This window comes from Cryphonectria parasitica, assembly GCF_011745365.1.
Source record: "Cryphonectria parasitica EP155 unplaced genomic scaffold M406scaffold_10, whole genome shotgun sequence".
NCBI lineage: Eukaryota > Fungi > Ascomycota > Sordariomycetes > Diaporthales > Cryphonectriaceae > Cryphonectria > Cryphonectria parasitica.
This window is the reverse complement of record NW_024468918.1, coordinates 996,242-1,014,357: the sequence shown is the minus strand read 5'-3', so window position 1 is coordinate 1,014,357 and position 18,116 is coordinate 996,242. Positions and strand designations below refer to the sequence as shown.

Below are 18,116 nucleotides of genomic sequence, written 5' to 3'. Positions count from 1 at the left end.
ATTACGACACCTGCTTCCTTTTTCTATCTTTTCTTCCTCTGTTCAACGCATATAGCCTTTGCATGCATAACTGGCTCTTCGGGATATGGAGAAGGGCAGTGCACAGTCGCTGGGAGTCACGACTTCTCATCCGACGGGAACACAAGTAAATTGATACCAAATGGGAGGAGAGGAAGGGGGAAGACAAGGAAAGAAGGGGGCGGTGGCGGGTCAGATGGGAGGTTATTGACAGCTCTACCGTCTGCGCCCGCCCTCAAGACCGCGCAGGCTGGAGTGGACTGAAACAAGGAGGAAAATGAGAGCAGCAACAGAATCAGAAATACTACAATTGCCTACTTGTCACTGTCATTGCCAAGAGATGTCAGCCTCGCTCATGCTTTGTCACTCGTTGCCGTCTCGTGCGCCCTCGTCTTCCAGGCCCAGATCTCCTGGCGTAGGTCCGGCACCAACCTCCTTCAACAAGCCCTCATTCACGTCCCGCCTCCCCTCGGCGCTCTTCAGCACCTCCATCAGACGGCGAGCTCCCCCAGGCCACATGCCCTCTGGACCCTGGGCGGGCACATTGCCCTTGAGAATCTGATCCACCTTGACACCCTTGGCGCCATAAAAGGCGGCATTCGCATCCGGCCTCGAGATGATCACCGTCCCATCAGCCTGGACTCCGGCGTAGAAACCCCTGCTCTTAACATAGCCCCACACAGGCTTGGTGCTCTTCAGCAGCGCCGCGTCGACGGCAGCACCAGCACCCACAGGCCCCGCCACCAGGCCGACCTCGCCGCCCAGGGACAGGCGCGGGCGCGTAAAAGCAGCCACGGCCTCGGGCGTGCGCAGCACACACACGCAGTCGTAGATGTCCAGACCGACCATGAAGCCGGCGCCCAGCGTGTGCACCAGGAACCCCGAGGGCGGGGACCACGAGGTGCCGTCGGCGGAGCGGGCGACGAGGACGCCGGAGCCGCCTGCGCCCGAGATGTGGAGGCCTGTGCGGAAGGTGGTGAAGATGGCGAGGCCGGCGGCGGATTCGATGGCTTTTTGGGGGATCTTGACGAGGACTTTGGGTTTTTGTTTGGGGCCGGCGGGTTGCTTGGGTGTGTTGGGGTTGTTGGCTCTGTGGTGTAGAAGCCGTCTTCTGGAAGAGAGGGAGGGGAGGGGTGTCTTAGAAGAAGAGATATCATGGAGGGGGGAGGAGGAGGAGGGAGTTGGGGAGTTACACATACTGGCAAAGGACTGAAGGATCCTAGCGGCCTTGTCACATTCAATGTCCAAAGTCGAAGGCCACCAGGCCTCGGAACCAAGCTTGTTGGTTAGTTTGTTGACGGGGACGCCGACTCTGGTGCTCCACTGGAAGAGACGTTCCCTCATCGACACCTTGCTGTTTCCACCGGCTTGCTGTTGTTCGGTTATGGTGGCTGCCAGCCCTGGGGAAACGTGTCCAGGTCGAGGTGGCTTTGGTGGAGGGTGCTCATCCGTTGTGGTGAACTCGTCAGCAGGGCCCGAGGGCCGAGGAGGAGTAGGAGGAGGGGGGTATTGCTGCGAGTATTCTTGGTACCGGGATGGGTTGGCGCCCAGACTGGCCGTCTCGGCGTAGTAGTCTGGGTTTTGATGTTCGTGGTCTTGAGGTGCGGACATGTTGGAAGGTTGTCAGAGGAGGAAGAAAATGAGGGGGACGAGGAGCACTAGAGTGGGAATTAAGTAGGGTGGGTGATTGACGAGAGAAAGAAAAAAAGGACCGAGTACTGTATAATAGATTGAAGCTGATCTGGATGAATGCACGTTTAGGGAGAGAGGAGGATCTATATAGATGTAGGTTTCACAGATCTAACATTCAAGATCTTGCTTTCGGACGGATCAAACCTTCAAGGCCGTGTATGTGTACAGAGATGGCATGGTCTCCACTGCGCCCCTCTACCTTAGCTGCCACATAAGGAAACAGGAAGCCAATTACTGCGAACGAGAGTGTGGAAATAGAGGAATGTATGGCAGAAAGGGAGTGTTAGGCACGTGGGAAATACTGTGGCTGTGAGACGCTTCGTTGGCATTGTTATCAGTAAACCCGACGCTATACTGCCCAAACTAGAGCAATATACACTTAAAAAGAGAGACAAGACGGCCCTGTGATTGTGATGTCATGCTGCCAGGCCTATAATAGTATAAACCGGCTGGAGAGGGGAACAGGGGACTATCATTCTCCACTCATACCTACCATAGCGCATACAAGTAGTAGCAGCATAGCCCCAACCTAGGGGATTTCTCCCAAAAGGCATCGCGTCGTTCGGATTCTGGCGAGGTCGCCTATCAGGATGGGCCCAGTCCGAGGGCAGAAGGATGACCACGACAGCTGGAACGGAGAAAATAAAACATCCTCAAAGCCGGACTGCCCGTGGCTGTGTGGTGGGCCTGGAACGATGTAAAATGATTGGCCAAATCGCCAAAGATGGTACAACTCTGGTTTATATGCGTACGTGCTCACGGTGCTGTATTTACATCCTACTACTGTACATGGTAGCCAAATGAGCATATAGCTAATAATTTCCTCCTGTGTACCATTGAGGACTATTATACAGTACACATTTCCTGTCCAACAGTGAATAGTGAATATATCTTGAACGTACCTACAATAACAAGGGCGAACCGATCCGTTCAGGCTTGCTTCTCCATCGCCGCCCATCGCTTCGTTCATTCATGTCACCTGCAGACATAGGCTGCCTACGCCTCGTCACAAAAACAACCTCCTCCATTCCAAATTGGAAGAGAGAGGCAAAAACTTTTCTCATGCTTTGGATGGAAAATGCAAAAATGCAAGTGTCCGAGGTGAGACTCGAACTCACGACCTTTGGATTGGTGCTCCCGATGGTTGTTCCACCGAGTCATGCTATGAGACCAACGCTCTAACCAACTGAGCCACTCAGACATCTTCCAGATGATTGGATGATTGCTGCTTGACATGTTGCTTCTTATTGCTGGGATTCTCGGGCAGTCCAGTTGTCGATCTGCAACTTTCACAAAGAAGACGACGTTTACACAGACGGGCCACTCTTTCCATTGGAACATGACTATTTAGAGAGAGAGCTGGAAGAACACTCGTATTGGATATCATAAGATTCTTCTGGTTGTCCCTTGGTAATTGAAGAGAAAAGAAAAAGAAAAAGAAAAAGATGTCTGATATGTCAGAACCAAAAACAGAAGAACTGCCTCCATATGTACAAATCATCGATTTCTACTTCTTTCATAAGTCAAGAATCTATACAGCCACTCTTATCTGATCTACCATAATTACCTTCTACCACGCCCACTGAGCTATCACACCACGAGGCCACCTCCTCACCCAGAATTTACGCCCCTCGTCCAACAACAAGATCCCCAGTCCATACGCCATCGGCAAGAACCAATACTCTACTGGCACCGCCGCCGTGCCCAGGACCTGCTGCAGCTTAGGAATATAACACCAGAAAAAGACCATGACCAGAGCGAACAGGACCGCAGGGAACAGCCACAGGTTCTGCGTGGCCCTGTTGCACAGCGGCGGGTGCTGAAACAAAGACAGCCGTCTTGTTCGTACCGACAGCAGGTTGAACCACTGCATGACGACCAGGTTGACAAAGTAGATAGAGCTGGCCACGTTGAGCTTGTCCGTGTAGTACGCGTCGTCGATATCAGCGGGCAGGTTTCCGAACCCGAACCACAGTGCACTAAAGGGGATTCCGCTGCGCTGGAGATACCAGTACGACATGGCGAAGGAGGCGAGCGTCTCCATGAAGCCGATGAAGCCGTACGAATGAACGATGAGCTTCCAGTCGACCAGCCTGTCGACACCGATGACGCGTGGTGGGCGCAGGAGCACGTCCGCCTCGGGTTTCTCGTAGGCCAGGGCTGTGGCGGCCAGGCAGTCTGTGAAGCAGCTGATTGTAGAGATTGACGAATTAGCATAGGAAGCCAACGTTGACAGTAATCTCTCTTTCCACTCTTTCCTCTCTTCCTTTCTTCTTGTTCATGGAGAAGAACCTTGACTTACCAGATCACAATCATCAAGAAACTGCTCAAGACCTGCGGCAGACCAAACGCCACATTGGTAAAGACGGGCCAGAACTCGGAGAAACTCCCAGCAGGCAGCAAATACGCAATCGTCTTCTTGAGATTATCAAACATCATGCGCCCAAACCTGACAGCCTCGACGACACTCCCAAAGTTCTCGAGGAGGACCATATCCGCAGCCTCGACCGCGATGTCACTGCCCGACCCCACAGCGATGCCCACGTCCGCAGCCCGGAGCGCGGGCGCATCATTGACGCCATCGCCTGTCATGCCGACGACCAGACCCCGAACTTGCAGCTCGCGGACGATGCGCAGTTTCTGCTCTGGTGTGGTCCGGGCAAAGACGACTTCTGTGTATGAGTAGGCCAGCTGGTCCCACTGCGACTCGTTCATGGCCATGAGGTCAGAACCTGTGAGGACGATCGAGGTTGGCGAGGACGCATTGTTGTTTTTATCCTGGTTCCGGCGGTGGAGGGCAGAGTTGGTGGTGGTTCTTGCTTCTGCTGCTACTTCTGCTTCTGGTTCTGCCCCATGTGTAGCGTTATTATTATCATTATGAGTATTAGTATCGTTCAACTCCGAGTGGTGGGCCAGGGGATGTCGACTGAGGGCAGAGGCATCCCTGACTGACGCAGCAGGACCAGTAATAATCCCACACTCCGCCGCGATGGCCTGCGCCGTCAGCGCAAAGTCGCCTGTGACCATGAAGATTCGAATGCCAGCACCTCTTAAAGTCTTGACGACCTGTGGGATCTCAGGGCGCGGCGGGTCTGCTATGGCCACAAGCCCGACCAGCGTGAGGCCGGACTTTGCCTGCTGGGTCACTTCGCCCTCGAATGCGGAGGACAAGGGCGATGTAGACCGGATGCAGCTGCGTGAGAGGGCCTTGTGGGCGAGGAGAAGCACACGGCGGCCCTGGGCAGAGTACTCTTGCTGTATGGCCTCGATTTGCTCTCTTGTCGTGTCGCTGAGGATGTGCGATGCTCCAGTCCTGCCAATGTAGCGACTACAACGGTCGAGAAGCCTATCAGGGGCGCCCTTGATAGTAAGAAGCCTGTTGAAAAGGTCAATGCATGTGTCAGTATCATGGAACGAATGGTGATAATGAATGAAAAGAGGGATCCTCTCTCTCTCTCTTCTTACATATCGCCAGGCTCAAACATGGAGGCTGTATCCATAGGAACTGCATCCTCAAGGCCATCAGGATGCGTCAACCCCAGCACCCTGATCATAAACTTGTTCTTGCTGTTAAAGGCAAGCTCAAACTTTGTCTGCCAGCACCTCTTCAGCTCCGAGACGGGGCCAAGAGACTCGGCAAAGCGGAGAATGGCAGAGTCAGTCGCATCCCCGTGGATCCTGCGCTCGGCCAAGGGCAGTCTTCGAGTCTGAGAATCAAACTCGGCCGAGTTGCAGAGCCCTGCTATGGTGCGCAGCTGGTCGATGGCGTTGCCAGCGAACCTGCCAGCCGTGTTGCGCTCTGCGACGAGCATGTCTCGTGCTGCGTCTGCTGTCATCTTCTCGAGGCCCAGACAGCATTCCTTGACCTGCATCTTGTTCTAATCACCAGGAGAGAAATCAGCATCTTATAGGATGATTCATACTAATGTTATAGACTGGGAACAGATTTGAACACATACCGCAGTCAGAGTTCCGGTCTTGTCTGAGCAAATCACGGATACTGATCCCAGAGTTTCGACAGTCTTCAAGGACTTGCACAGGATCTTGTTCTTGCGCATCATATTGGCACTGATTGTCAGACTCGCCGTTAAGGCTACCGGGAGGCCCTCGGGGATGAAAGCCACAGCCACGGAGACGCAGTCGACGATGAGCGTGGGGACATTGATCCAGTCTGGATGCTCTTTTCTCAGCCACGCGGCCCTGAGGAAATATCAAGTGTTAATACAAAAGGAAGAAAAAAAACCCAGCTCAGTGGCCAGGCTTATCGCCAGGTGAGAAAGACGAAATAGGAAGTATTTGCTCAGACATACCAAAGTATCAAGACGATGATGATCATAATGGCCATGATCGAGCATATGATCAAGACAAAGTTCAGCACCTCACGCTCAAGCGTAGTCATGCCAGTCTTAGGTTCACTTGTCAATTTGGCAATTCTGCCAAACACGGTGCGGTTCCCTGTGGCAACAACGACGCCAGTGCATGTTCCCGAGACACAGTGTGTTCCTTGGAGACCAATGTTCTTCGTCTCCAGGTAGTTCTTGTCTGTCGAATCGACTGCGGCTGAGAGGGGCACCGATTCTCCTGAAAGGATGATTGACATAGTCAGTAAAATAATCCAAGCCACAGTATATGTTGACAGGTTTCCAGGCGGTCATTTGTGTAGGGGAAGAGTTCTTTTTGAGCAAAGGCAATGATATGAAAAAAGTCTTGCGAGGTCCTCCTTGGAGAACGTACCAGTAAGAATAGACCGATCAAATTTCGCATCCGACGAGACCTGTGTAAACCTCACGTCTGCCGGTAATTTGTTCCCAGCCTTGACCAGCAGGACATCACCAGGAACTAAATCATTTGCAAACAGTGTCCTCTGCGTGCCGTCCCGAACGACGTGGCACTCGTCAGGCAGCATGTTCTTGATACTGGCCATGACGCGGCCCGAAGACCAGTCTTGCCACATGTTAAACCCAGCCTGGATGAGGAACACGGCAACCAGGACGATGGCAAGGGCAAGATTCGCCTGCGCAGGAGGGTCGCCTAGGGGTCGCCAGGCGATGAAGACAAGGATAGCCGCGATGAGGAGGATGGATCCGAATCCCTTGAAGAAATATCCCGCGATGGTCTTGAAATGATGGGTCGGTGGTGGCGAGGGTGCGTTTTTTCCATAGCGGTGCTGGCGGATTCTTACTTGTTCTTCGGAGAGGCCGTCTTTGAGGGATAAGTTCATACGTTGGAGGAGCTCGTCGGTCGTGATGGTATGCCATTCTAAGTCGGCGAGATCTGATAGTTTGTAGCGAGTTTGTATTGTGTCAGAAACCAGTAGCCAGATTGCTTTGGGAACATCATTGGCTGTCAAGACTCGGAACACCAGATATCAATTACCTGTGACTGCAGCATTCTTCTTGTCTTTGCCCTTGGCGTCGTCGATATCAATGGATCTGCCTGGTAGTCAGAACACAGTCACTTGATCAAAAGGCAATGAACAATAGATGATAAACGATCTGCTAATTCATCTGGCGTGGCTTACAGAGTCCGGTATTGAATCGGCAAAGCAGCGGCAGGCTCTATCGTCATGCTCCCACGGCCATTGACAGGAAAAAGCGACACAGAGTCTTCCGAGATCGCTGTCGCCGAACGAGCCAGCGGGAGAGTAGCATGGTTGTGTTGGTTACTACGGCTTGTCGAGGCTCTAGCCGCCTCCTCGTCCGAAATCTTGAAGCGGATGCGGTCTGGGGCAGACTTCGGGTTGTCATCCTCGTCCATGGCGAGATAGACCTGGTAGCTCTGCGAGACACTGAAGACCATACAGTAGAAATTCAGTGGAGGACAGAGGGGAATTTATATGGGAGAAGGAGGCGAGAGTAGATGAGCAAGAACTTCGAAGCGTCGAGAAACAGGAGACTCTGACCACGATGATTGAGGGATTTATCCTTGAAGACTCGGAACGAAGCGTGCTTTCAATCCACTACACAGCAGGAGGAAGGATTGTTATTAGATGGGCTGGTGTAATACCTCACTCACCATGAAACGGGGGCAGAAGGAGGTGGAGCGGGAGGATTCCAGATACTATCAGGTTGAGCTTTTCCCTCTTCAGTATTACATATCTCGATATCACATGCTCCAATAGTTCTTGAAGCGGAAAGGAGTGGTCACAGTTTTATCCTTTACTGGATACTTTAATCTTAGGTGGATAGTATACCCGGAGTGTTGGCTATCAGCTCGCCAAACTCTCTACGTCGTCTGGAGGCAGTGCAACTGACTACAGAACAAAGCACAGGACTTGGCGGTGGCAGCGCTCTGGCAGAAAGCATAATGGGGCGGGAAAAGGATGCTACTTACACCCCGAGGGAACATTATGGGCGTTTCCATATGATTCGGTTAGACTTGACACTTGGCGGACAGAAGTGACCACCTGAATCGAGGTGGCACCATTATGATGAAGATGACCCATCTGCACACTCCAACGGTTAATTGTCATTGTATCTAAACTCAAAACTTGCTAACACGGCGGTGAGCCTGTGACGGAAGAGGAGGGGGAAAATCTGGTCTCGTGGCCAGGAGGACTGACAAACAAGGGAGGGAAATGATTGAATCGATCAGCAACTTGCATTATGCAGCACAAGGAGGACATGTCTCGCTTCAGGCATCCCGAGGGAATTGTTTTCCATACTGTGGCATCCGGCTTTGAGAAATACCTCATGCCAAACTCATTCCGGGATAGACGCCGTCGGCAATTTACGTATATGTTATAAAATGATTGAGGGGTGGGAAAAAAACAGGAGAGTAGAGGCATAACAGGCGGTCAGAAATCGCGCATAGTCGCAGAAGCGGTCCAAGGTCTCTGTTTGATATTTGGATTCATGAAGTGCAGCCCGCACAATGGCTCCCATGCACAGCCGCACGCACGCATGGCCACGTCCCCAGGTTGCATGTGATGACGATCGTCTTGAATCGTATAGGGCGACAAAGGGTGGAGCATCAGTCAAGTCAGTTTTGGCTTCTCTGCCCCTTGGCACACCAAATCCTCCCGCCATCATCACGGGTTTCCTGAACCGGCAATCCTCCAGAGGCCTCCAGATTAACCCAAACCATTTCGTCATCTCCGAGGGAAATAAAAAAGAGACAAAAAAAAAAAGAAAAGGAAAAGAAGAAGAAAAAAAAAAGAAGAAAAAAGGAAAGCAAATAATTAAAATAAAATAGGTGAGCATGTAGACCTTCAGCAAAAGACCATCGTCTCGTCAGTATAAGCCAGAGAAGTTCGGCCCAATAAGCATCTATTTGTCATCTATCGCCTAGCCATGCTATTGCTCGTCTGTAGCGATAAGTTTTTCTCATTAACCTCCCTGCCTTTCCCCATGTAAGAAGCAAATGTACACACTTGTCAAGACTACAAATACAATCCCTCGGGTTCGCCTTCCTGCTTCGTCCGGAGCACTCTCTCACGTGCAGACCGGAAGTCGGACATCTGCACCCGCATACGTCTCTCTCGCAGTGCCAATAAGCCAGCCTCGGAGCAGATGGCCTTGATATCGGCGCCAGAGAGATCATCCTTCTGCGCGATGAATTCCTCTAGTTCCACGTCTTCATTGAGGTTCATCTTGGACGTGTGCAAGTTGAAGATCTTGCGCTTCGTGTTCTGGTCTGGAGGCTCAAAGAGAATCTTTCGGTCGATTCGGCCAGGCCTAATCAGGGCAGGATCCAGCGTCTCGATCTTGTTGGTTGCCATGATGACCTTGACGTCGCCGCGATCATCGAAGCCGTCCAGCTGGTTGAGAAGCTCAAGCATGGTCCGCTGCACCTCTCGCTCGCCACCCGACGTAGACTCGTAACGCTTTGTGCCGATAGCATCAATCTCGTCAATGAAGACAATCGACGGAGCGTTCTCTCCAGCAACCTGCGTGTCATACATGTCAGCAGAGAATCCCATGTTTTATATTTTATCTGACAGGGCGCGGGCGCTGGACTTGCCTGGAAGAGCTGGCGGACCAGGCGGGGCCCGTCACCGAGATACTTCTGGATCAGCTCGGAGCCAACAATGCGCAGGAAGGTTGCAGACGTCTGATTTGCCACGGCTTTGGCCAAGAGAGTTTTTCCAGTACCTGGAGCGCCGTAGAGAATAACGCCCTTGGGCGGTTTGATGCCCATCTCCTCGTACAGCTCCGGGTGCAGCAGGGGCAGCTCGACCGACTCCCTGACCTCCTGGATCTGCTGCTCCAGGCCGCCAATGTCCGCATATGACTCGGTCGGGGCCTTGTCCAGTTTCATGACGCTGACGGCAGGGTCCGTATCGTCCGTCAGGACACCCACGATGCTGACGCTCTTGTGGTGCAGCAGGACGCTAGCGCCGGGCTCGAGAAGGTCCTTGTCGACAAAGCTCATGATGCTGACGTAGTATTCGGGGCCGGTAGTGCTGGATACGATGGCGTGGTCGTCGTCGATCATCTCCTCGAGGGTGCCGACACCCATGGGACTTCCCCTCATATCGTCGACACGGCCACGCTCGTCGGCGTTACGGTCATCGGCGTGGTCGTCAGCAGCGGCAGGAGCAGAGCTGTCCTTTGCCGCCTTTGCCTTGCGGAGACGTTCCTGGTTCTCGACGTACTCCTCCTCGAGGAGCAAATGGTCGTGTATGCGCTGCATCCGCAAGAGGCGGAGCTTGCAGCGCTGGCTGGGGTAGATGGCGGGAAGCTTGGCGGCAGCGCTGGTACCACCCTGCTTTCTCTTTTTGCGGCCAACGCGCATGGTAGGCTTTGGTGGGGGTTCATACTTGGGCTTGTCCTTCTGTACGGTTGAGAATGAGAGAATGTCAGCAACAAGGGCTTCACGACCATCACAAAGAAGAAGGCCGGGAATGAAGTTCGGGATTGTGTGGATGATGCAAAGCGTACCTTCTTATCCTTCTCGTCGCGGCCATCCTGGCCTGGGCCCATACCAGACTGGTTCTGACCCTGTTATGGAAAGAATATCGTCAGTAGATAATACTAAATGGATGCTGCGAGAGGAGTGGACTGCCAAAAAAGGCAAGACGAGAACGAAGGCCATGGAATTTGGCGTACCATGTTGACAGTTCAGCTGCGAGGAACGTTCGGTTTGGCTTCGGCGACAGTGGCAAGGCAGAACAGGAGCGTTCAAATAGACCCAAAACAAAAAGATTGTCTCTCTTTGAGGCCTTTAGAAAGCCTGGAGATGAGGATGCTTCGGATGGTTGACTGGTGCGGCTTGTTTGCTTTGATGCTAACCAGGATAAATGGGAAGCAGCCACACGGCCAGACAAGCTGTGAAGGTAGGTTGATTGGGACAGAGTTAGGTAATCAGGCTGCCACTTTGACACGCATCCTGAGGTGCTCTCACAAGCTCGACACAATTGCCTGCCGGGCTAGGCCGGGCAAGGGCTAGCTGTGACCCCCGAGGTATCATAGTACAGCATGCACTGTCGTACCACAGTACATGCATGGTACCTTGTAGTGGGCTAGGCCCCCACTGTAGGCCTAGTCCAATGAGGTCACTGCTGGAAACTACCCATTGAAGCTGCCTACCACTGATCATTCATACTTTATTTTGAGCCATGTGAGATACTGAGTCGATTGCTCTGGGTACCGCGGTACTGAACTGCATATGGTATGGTACGAAAGCATCTATCAACAGCAGGCTGGCAAGACCACACTAATAATACCGAGTCCTCCTCCTCCTTCACTCCTGCAGCTCTTTGGAGCCTGACTCTTTCTCCTCCGCCTCGTATTTCAGCTGTTCATCTGTACCCAATTCCTGGTTCTCTGGTTGTTGCCTCACTCCCTTGTAGCCTTGAGAAGGCTGTAGTTCTCAACTGAACTGGATCGGGGCTGGACAGGGTCATTCTGCCTGTAACCTGACGACGACTCGTGGCACTTTGTTCGTGACCCCTCAACATCAAACTCAACTTTCCATCCTTGACCTCATCTGTGAAGAACCGGCTTCGCCCCCACTTTCCTCTCCCCTCCCTTTCACCCCTCATTCTCTCTCTCCCTTCTAAAAGAACAGAAAAGAGGGGGGGAAAGGCGAAATTCGACAACCATCCGCCACACTTATCAGGCTTGATCTGCAGCCTCAACGTCAGACTGAAAGTGTTCTTACCAATCCATTTCTCAGCTGCAGGTTGGACAGAAACTAGCAACATCCGTTTTATCCTCCCTCCCCTCCTCCCCCCAATCTTTGAACATGGCCACCACCCGTGAGCGCAGGATTGCCAAAGAGTTGGCAGACATGCACCAGGACAGAGACAAGTCAGGTGTTTCTGCATCTCCAATCGACCAGAGCAACCTGACACATCTCAAGGGCACCTTTCCCGGTCCTCCAGATACCCCGTATGCCGGTGGGACATACGTAGTGGACATCCTGATACCAGATATGTATCCCTTCAAGTCACCCGTTATGAAGTTTGACACCAAGATGTGGCATCCAAACGTCAGCAGCCAGACTGTGAGTTCCCTCTTACAAACGAAATGCTCGGACTCAACCCATCTCCACCATTATCACCACCACGAGGATTATCATAACTAAATACCATCTCTACGGTGTCGAAAAAAAACAGGGCGCAATCTGTCTCGACGTTCTTGGCAATGGCTGGTCCCCCGTCGGTACTATCAAGACCGCCCTGCTCTCCCTACGCATGCTCCTCGAGGCCCCAAATCCCAAAGATCCCCAAGACGCAGAGGTTGCCAAGATGATGATGGAAGATCCCGAGTATTTCGAGAGCGTCGCACATGACTGGGCCGTCAGATACGCTGGAGCCCCGAGGATACATCCTGCTCCCGATCAGATACAGCGGAAGAGCAAGGCCAAGAAGGAGGATGACATCAATCGGTAAGAAGACATGGGCCTTTCTTCCCCGCCCTCGTGAGGATAGGATTGTGACCATAATCCCCGGCCATTATGCTGACGGACCTTTCCCTGGTCACAGATATCAGGGCTGGAACAAAAACATGGTCGACCGCTTCGTCAACATGGGCTTTGAGCTTGATAGCGTTGTCGACGCCTTCGCCTACGTGGGAATCGAACGGAACGGCGGTGAGGATTACGAGATGGAAGAGGCCTACATGGGAGATGTCACAGCTCGTCTCTTAGGCGAGAACTGAGTACGAGCACACAGGCCGAGTGTCCGGATATAACATGGGCAAAAGAGCGTGGAACAGCCAAGGACTCATTGTCTTGTCCCAAGGGGCATGAGAGCACGGCAGAGCAGAGCATAAATTTGTGCTTTGCGTGCTGTGCCCAAGACTTGGGGACTGCTTGCCCACCCACACAAGAGCTTGGTTCCAGAGGCAGTCGTTGCAAAAAGGCTACCAAGGCGTGATGTGGAGGCAGCTTTGCTTTCTCTTATTGTGTTGCATGATGCGGTGTGTTGAGAGACGACGTTGACAGATCATGTCGTCTACTCAGCAAAGTCTTGAGGGGTTCCTCAAGAGCATAACGGCCGACAAATTTTCAAAGTCGGTTTCGCAATCAAGGCGTTTAGGTCAGCCAGGGGGGTTATGAAGCATTTTGATCACTCAGCACAGCTTAGCCTTGCCATCAGTAAATGGGGGGGGGGGGTTGCTTCTTCTTTCTCTTCCATGGGTTTTATAGAAATCTCAAATCGAAGTCTACTATTTGTAGCCAACTATGGTGTTGCACCACACCACACCAGCCCAGCCAGGCCCGTCCTCGTACAAGAGACGCCTAGATAGGCTTACATACATACAGATTAGTGAAGTATTTGGGTATGAGAAAAATGCATTTGGACACCACGCCGCTTCCGCCCCAGTCTATAAAAATTTGCGAATGAGAAAAGAGGCATCCTCGTTCACGAGGCTACAAATATGACGCTCGCCGAGCCTTCCAGCCATCCAATGGTTCCTTGTACACAGATCCATGTTACCTCTGCCGAGAGGATCACACAACCTGAAGCCCGCTATCTACCCTGAAGAGGTGCATGAAGAGCCGTCAGGTCTTCCTCTCCAACTTGCCATGGCGGTGGGGCCGCAGCTTTACAGCAGATCCCGTCGGACGAACTCGTCGCGGAGGGCCTTACCCAGACCGGCAGGCGAGCGCTCGACAATGACACCGGCGCTCTCCAGGGCCTTGATCTTGGAGTCAGCACCACCCTTGCCACCAGACACAATAGCACCAGCGTGGCCCATGCGGCGTCCAGGAGGTGCAGAGATACCAGCAATGAAGCTGACGACAGGCTTGCCACCGTTAACGGTGTTGTTCTCGCGCAGGAAGTCGGCGGCATCCTCCTCAGCGGAACCACCAATCTCGCCAATCATGATGATGCCATCCGTCTCCGAGTCCTGGAGGAAGACCTTGAGGCAGTCGATGAAGTTCGTGCCGGAGAAGGGATCGCCACCGATGCCAACGACAAGAGACTGGCCCAGACCAGCCTGGGTGGTCTGGTTGACGGCCTCGTAGGTCAGAGTACCGGAGCGGGAGACGATACCAATGCGGCCGCGCTTGTGGATGAAGCCGGGCATGATGCCAATCTTGCACTGGCCGGGGGCAATAATACCGGGGCAGTTGGGGCCGACGAGACGAGTCTTGGACTGGGTCTTGAGCATGGACGTAATGCGCACCATGTCTGGGAAGGGTATTTTGTCAATTAGGTGCCGATGGTGAGAGATACAGTGGGAGGAAGCTCTGTGGACAACTGACCATGTTGAGGGATGCCTTCAGTGATGCAAACCACGAGGGGAATCTCGGCCTCGATGGCCTCCTGGATACCTCCTGCTGCCAGGGGAGGACTGTTGCAGTCAGCAAGACCGACCTTCATGTTCTGACCATCACATGCCACCTCTAGACTCGTGTGTGCAGGCCAATTTCTCTCTTATAGGTGAATGATCCTTACGGGACAAAGATTCCTGTAGCAGTCGCGCCGGTCTCCTTGATGGCATCGGCGACAGACGCAAAGACGGGACGGTCGAGGTGGGTGGTGCCGGCCTTCTTTGGGTTTGTTCCTCCAACAACTTTGGTGCCTGCAGACGAGATACGAGATATATGATCAGACGCTTGTCATTTGTCGCACAACGGCCTTCGAGGGGATCATGTAATTACCGTAGGCAATAGCCTGTTCAGCGTGGAATCTATGAAGAGGATAAGTTCGGGTTAGCATGCGAATCTCAGCGCAGGTGGTATCTTTGCTTTGCGATCTTTATTGATCTTTTCTTCTTCTTTTCTTAAATTTTTTTTTTTTTTTTCCTTTGTTCCGTTGGGCTCTCGCTCAAGAGGCTTCGCGATAAGCGTCGCGACAGCAGGAGAGAAGCACACGAGATAACATAACAACTTACGTTCCCTGCTTGCCAGTAAAGCCCTGAAAAATGACCTTGGTATCGGCGTTGATCCTAAGGTTCTCGATGGTGTTGGTGTAGGGGCCAGTCTGGGCGCTGTACGTCCTCTTGCAGAGGTGTCGCAGTGTCGAAGCCGAGGCTGACGAGAGCCGCGCTTGTCTCGCAAAGGCCTGCATTTTGGGTAGCTCTAGCAGGTGAGGGAAAGGATGTGTGAGGAGAGGAGAGTAGAGAAACGGGCAGGGAAAAGGAAAAAGGAAAGGGTTGTGTCGTCGAGATGGAGGCTCGATTCAGGATGAGGTGGTGTTTGATTAAGCTTGGCTGAAAGGCAGTTGCTGAGGTTCGTTTCGTTGCAGCAGCTTCAGTTCCGGCTACAGTTCTAGTTCGGTTGCCCACATGCCTCACCTACCACCCACTGTGGGCGGGCTCAAGGCGTCAGGGTACCTCCTCAGTACTGCTAAAGGATACTATCAAGTAGGTACCGTCATATGTACCGCAAAAGATCCACAATGATCCCAAATTGGAGTAGCTTTTTTTTTTTCTTTTCTTCCCACTGTGCCTGCCGACTCACCAACTACTCCCTGCTGCTTATCAGTCCCTTATCAGCCACCTAGCCACTGCACTAACAGAATTTCAGAACCCCCACTACGTACAGAGAAGCACGGTAGGACCCCCCTCCTCGATCGCTACTGCATGACTACCATGTACAACAGGTCCTGACGAATAGTCAATACTTTATTTTGAACATTCTCCACAACAACTTTTTGAGACCTCAGCCTGTCACCCAACCTACCTGCCTGCCTACCAACTTACCTCCATGACACTCTCGCCTCTATTCTCTCCATGGCGACCACAACGGTGACAGTGACCAAGTCGGGTCGCAAGAAAGATGCCGACCTGCCTCCAGAGAACGAGCGTTTCCTGCGATGTTGCGCAGACATCGCTAACGCCCTCATCGAGGACCACGAGGCCGCCCAGGACCATGCACGCCCGAAGAAGGACCTCAACCTAAACGCTGTGCGTTCCAGGTTGGCCAAGAAGCACAAGATCAACAACATGCCGCCCCTGACTGCCATTATCGCCGCTGTTCCCGAACACTACAAGAAGTACATCCTCCCCAAGCTCGTCGCGAAGCCCATCCGGACCTCCTCGGGCATAGCTGTCGTTGCCGTCATGTGCAAGCCTCACCGCTGCCCACACATTGCCTATACTGGCAACATCTGCGTCTACTGTCCCGGTGGGCCAGACTCCGACTTCGAGTACAGCACCCAGTCCTATACAGGCTACGAGCCCACCTCCATGCGCGCCATCCGGGCGAGGTACGATCCCTTTGAGCAGGCGCGCGGCCGTGTCGATCAGCTCAAGTCCCTCGGCCATTCCGTCGACAAGGTCGAGTACATTATCATGGGTGGCACCTTCATGTCCCTGCCCGAGCAGTACAGGGACGATTTCATCTCTCAGCTGCACAACGCCCTCAGCGGATACCAGACCTCCAATGTCGACGAAGCTGTCGAGGCCGGCGAGATGAGCAACACAAAATGTGTCGGCATCACTATAGAAACGAGACCGGACTACTGTCTGCAGCCACACCTGTCCAGCATGCTGCGGTATGGATGCACAAGGCTGGAGATTGGCGTGCAGTCTCTGTACGAGGACGTCGCGCGCGACACCAACCGTGGGCACACTGTAGCTGCCGTGGCCGAGACGTTTTGTCTCTCCAAAGATGCCGGCTTCAAGGTGGTCAGCCACATGATGCCAGATCTCCCCAATGTTGACATGGAGCGGGATCTCGACCAGTTCCGCGAGTACTTTGAAAATCCGGCTTTCCGAACCGACGGTCTCAAGATCTACCCCACGCTCGTGATCAGAGGCACGGGACTCTACGAGCTGTGGAGGACGGGGCGGTATCAAAACTACACACCCAACGGTCTGATCGATTTGGTCGCCCGTATTCTAGCCCTGATTCCGCCATGGACGCGCATCTACCGTGTCCAGCGTGATATCCCGATGCCTCTCGTCACATCCGGTGTGGAAAATGGAAATCTTCGCGAGCTTGCCCTCGCCCGCATGAAGGACTTCGGCACCACCTGCCGCGATGTGCGGACCCGAGAGGTAGGCGTGAACGAGGTCAAGAACAAGATACGGCCCAACCAGATCGAGCTCATTAGAAGGGACTACACAGCCAATGGTGGCTGGGAGACGTTTCTCGCATACGAGGATCCTAAGCAGGATATCCTCGTCGGTCTGCTCAGGCTGCGCAAGTGCACTGAGAAGTACACGTTTCGTGAAGAGCTGGTGGGCCAGCAGACGAGTCTGGTGCGGGAACTGCATGTCTACGGTACGGCAGTACCGGTTCATGCACGGGACCCGAAGAAGTTTCAACACCAAGGCTTCGGGACATTGTTGATGGAAGAAGCTGAACGGATCGCCAGGGACGAGCATGGCAGCGAAAAGATCAGTGTCATTTCGGGTGTTGGGGTCAGGAGCTACTATAAAAAGTTGGGATACTGGCTGGACGGGCCCTACATGAGCAAATGGCTGGATGGACGCCCGGGACCTGACGCATGAAGGATGCTCTGATGGTCTGCTCAATTTCATGGGCAAATCCCGCGGCTGAACTTGAGCACACTTGTCCCAACACAGCGCCTACTTCATCAATGGCGCCAGTAAGCCATAGAGCGGCGGTCTCTTAAATACCACCTCAGACTATCGCAAGCCGTGATGCCTTTTCCAGAGTCTCATCAGGGCCAGAACATGAACCGACAGATCTTCACCTCGTGCAGCGTCTGTTAGCCGTTCTTGCGATGGACTGCTGAAGGATTTCAACACGGCGTATAGATCGATCGACGATAGTTCTTCAACTATAAATGTCTTGGCTCAAACGGAATGCTCGCGTATCCTCGGATAGCCGCCAATTGCAGTCATCTGATGGCTGAGAGCGTCCAACTACGTCATTGCAGACAAAGAGGATGGAGATGGTGGGGAAGCGGATGCGGCTCGCAGTGCCCAAGGCGAGGGTTGGATGGGTGGTCAAGCGGCCTGATTGGAACTTGGCAAGCCACTGTGCTTGATCCTTTCGACCCCCAATGCTGACAAGCGTGGTGTTGCCTCTCGCAC

General features: G+C 53.2%; 6 protein-coding genes and 1 non-coding gene across 7 annotated transcripts; 2 read left to right on the top strand and 5 right to left on the bottom strand.

The window, feature by feature from the left end:
• Nucleotides 1-308: 308 nt before the first annotated feature.
• On the bottom strand, nt 309-1,362 carry M406DRAFT_348587 (uncharacterized protein; the record flags this gene model as incomplete). The annotated part of the gene is made up of 2 exons (XM_040922404.1): nt 309-1,106; nt 1,212-1,362. 2 exons carry the CDS (start codon nt 1,360-1,362, stop codon nt 382-384), a joined length of 876 nt encoding a protein of 291 aa, XP_040771332.1. The 3' UTR covers nt 309-381.
• A 1,441-nt stretch (nt 1,363-2,803) lies between these two features.
• On the bottom strand, nt 2,804-2,911 carry M406DRAFT_t118. Its single transcript has one exon. It is a non-coding gene; the product is annotated as a tRNA-Met (tRNA).
• A 369-nt stretch (nt 2,912-3,280) lies between these two features.
• Nucleotides 3,281-6,991, bottom strand: M406DRAFT_297116 (calcium ATPase; the record flags this gene model as incomplete). The annotated part of the gene is made up of 7 exons (XM_040919293.1): nt 6,445-6,991; nt 6,021-6,291; nt 5,670-5,910; nt 5,176-5,588; nt 4,638-5,086; nt 4,013-4,538; nt 3,281-3,899 (listed from the first exon to the last, which is right to left on the bottom strand). The coding sequence occupies exons 1-7, from the start codon at nt 6,929-6,931 to the stop codon at nt 3,281-3,283; spliced, it is 3,006 nt and encodes a 1,001-aa protein (XP_040771331.1). The 5' UTR covers nt 6,932-6,991.
• A 2,100-nt stretch (nt 6,992-9,091) lies between these two features.
• M406DRAFT_96190 (uncharacterized protein) lies at nt 9,092-10,972 on the bottom strand (the record flags this gene model as incomplete). The annotated part of the gene is made up of 4 exons (XM_040926321.1): nt 10,761-10,972; nt 10,593-10,652; nt 9,669-10,485; nt 9,092-9,588 (listed from the first exon to the last, which is right to left on the bottom strand). The coding sequence occupies exons 1-4, from the start codon at nt 10,761-10,763 to the stop codon at nt 9,092-9,094; spliced, it is 1,377 nt and encodes a 458-aa protein (XP_040771330.1). The 5' UTR covers nt 10,764-10,972.
• A 309-nt stretch (nt 10,973-11,281) lies between these two features.
• On the top strand, nt 11,282-13,337 carry M406DRAFT_283488 (uncharacterized protein). Its single transcript, XM_040918516.1, has 3 exons — nt 11,282-12,159; nt 12,272-12,543; nt 12,641-13,337. The coding sequence occupies exons 1-3, from the start codon at nt 11,899-11,901 to the stop codon at nt 12,813-12,815; spliced, it is 708 nt and encodes a 235-aa protein (XP_040771329.1). The 5' UTR covers nt 11,282-11,898; the 3' UTR covers nt 12,816-13,337.
• A 369-nt stretch (nt 13,338-13,706) lies between these two features.
• Nucleotides 13,707-15,294, bottom strand: M406DRAFT_297107 (alpha subunit of succinyl-CoA ligase; the record flags this gene model as incomplete). Its single annotated transcript, XM_040919292.1, has 5 exons — nt 15,003-15,294; nt 14,770-14,798; nt 14,564-14,690; nt 14,371-14,459; nt 13,707-14,296 (listed from the first exon to the last, which is right to left on the bottom strand). Exons 1-5 carry the CDS (start codon nt 15,176-15,178, stop codon nt 13,707-13,709), a joined length of 1,011 nt encoding a protein of 336 aa, XP_040771328.1. The 5' UTR covers nt 15,179-15,294.
• A 548-nt stretch (nt 15,295-15,842) lies between these two features.
• Nucleotides 15,843-17,741, top strand: M406DRAFT_283482 (putative histone acetyltransferase; the record flags this gene model as incomplete). The annotated part of the gene is made up of 1 exon (XM_040918515.1): nt 15,843-17,741. One exon carries the CDS (start codon nt 15,843-15,845, stop codon nt 17,565-17,567), a length of 1,725 nt encoding a protein of 574 aa, XP_040771327.1. The 3' UTR covers nt 17,568-17,741.
• Nucleotides 17,742-18,116: the final 375 nt, after the last annotated feature.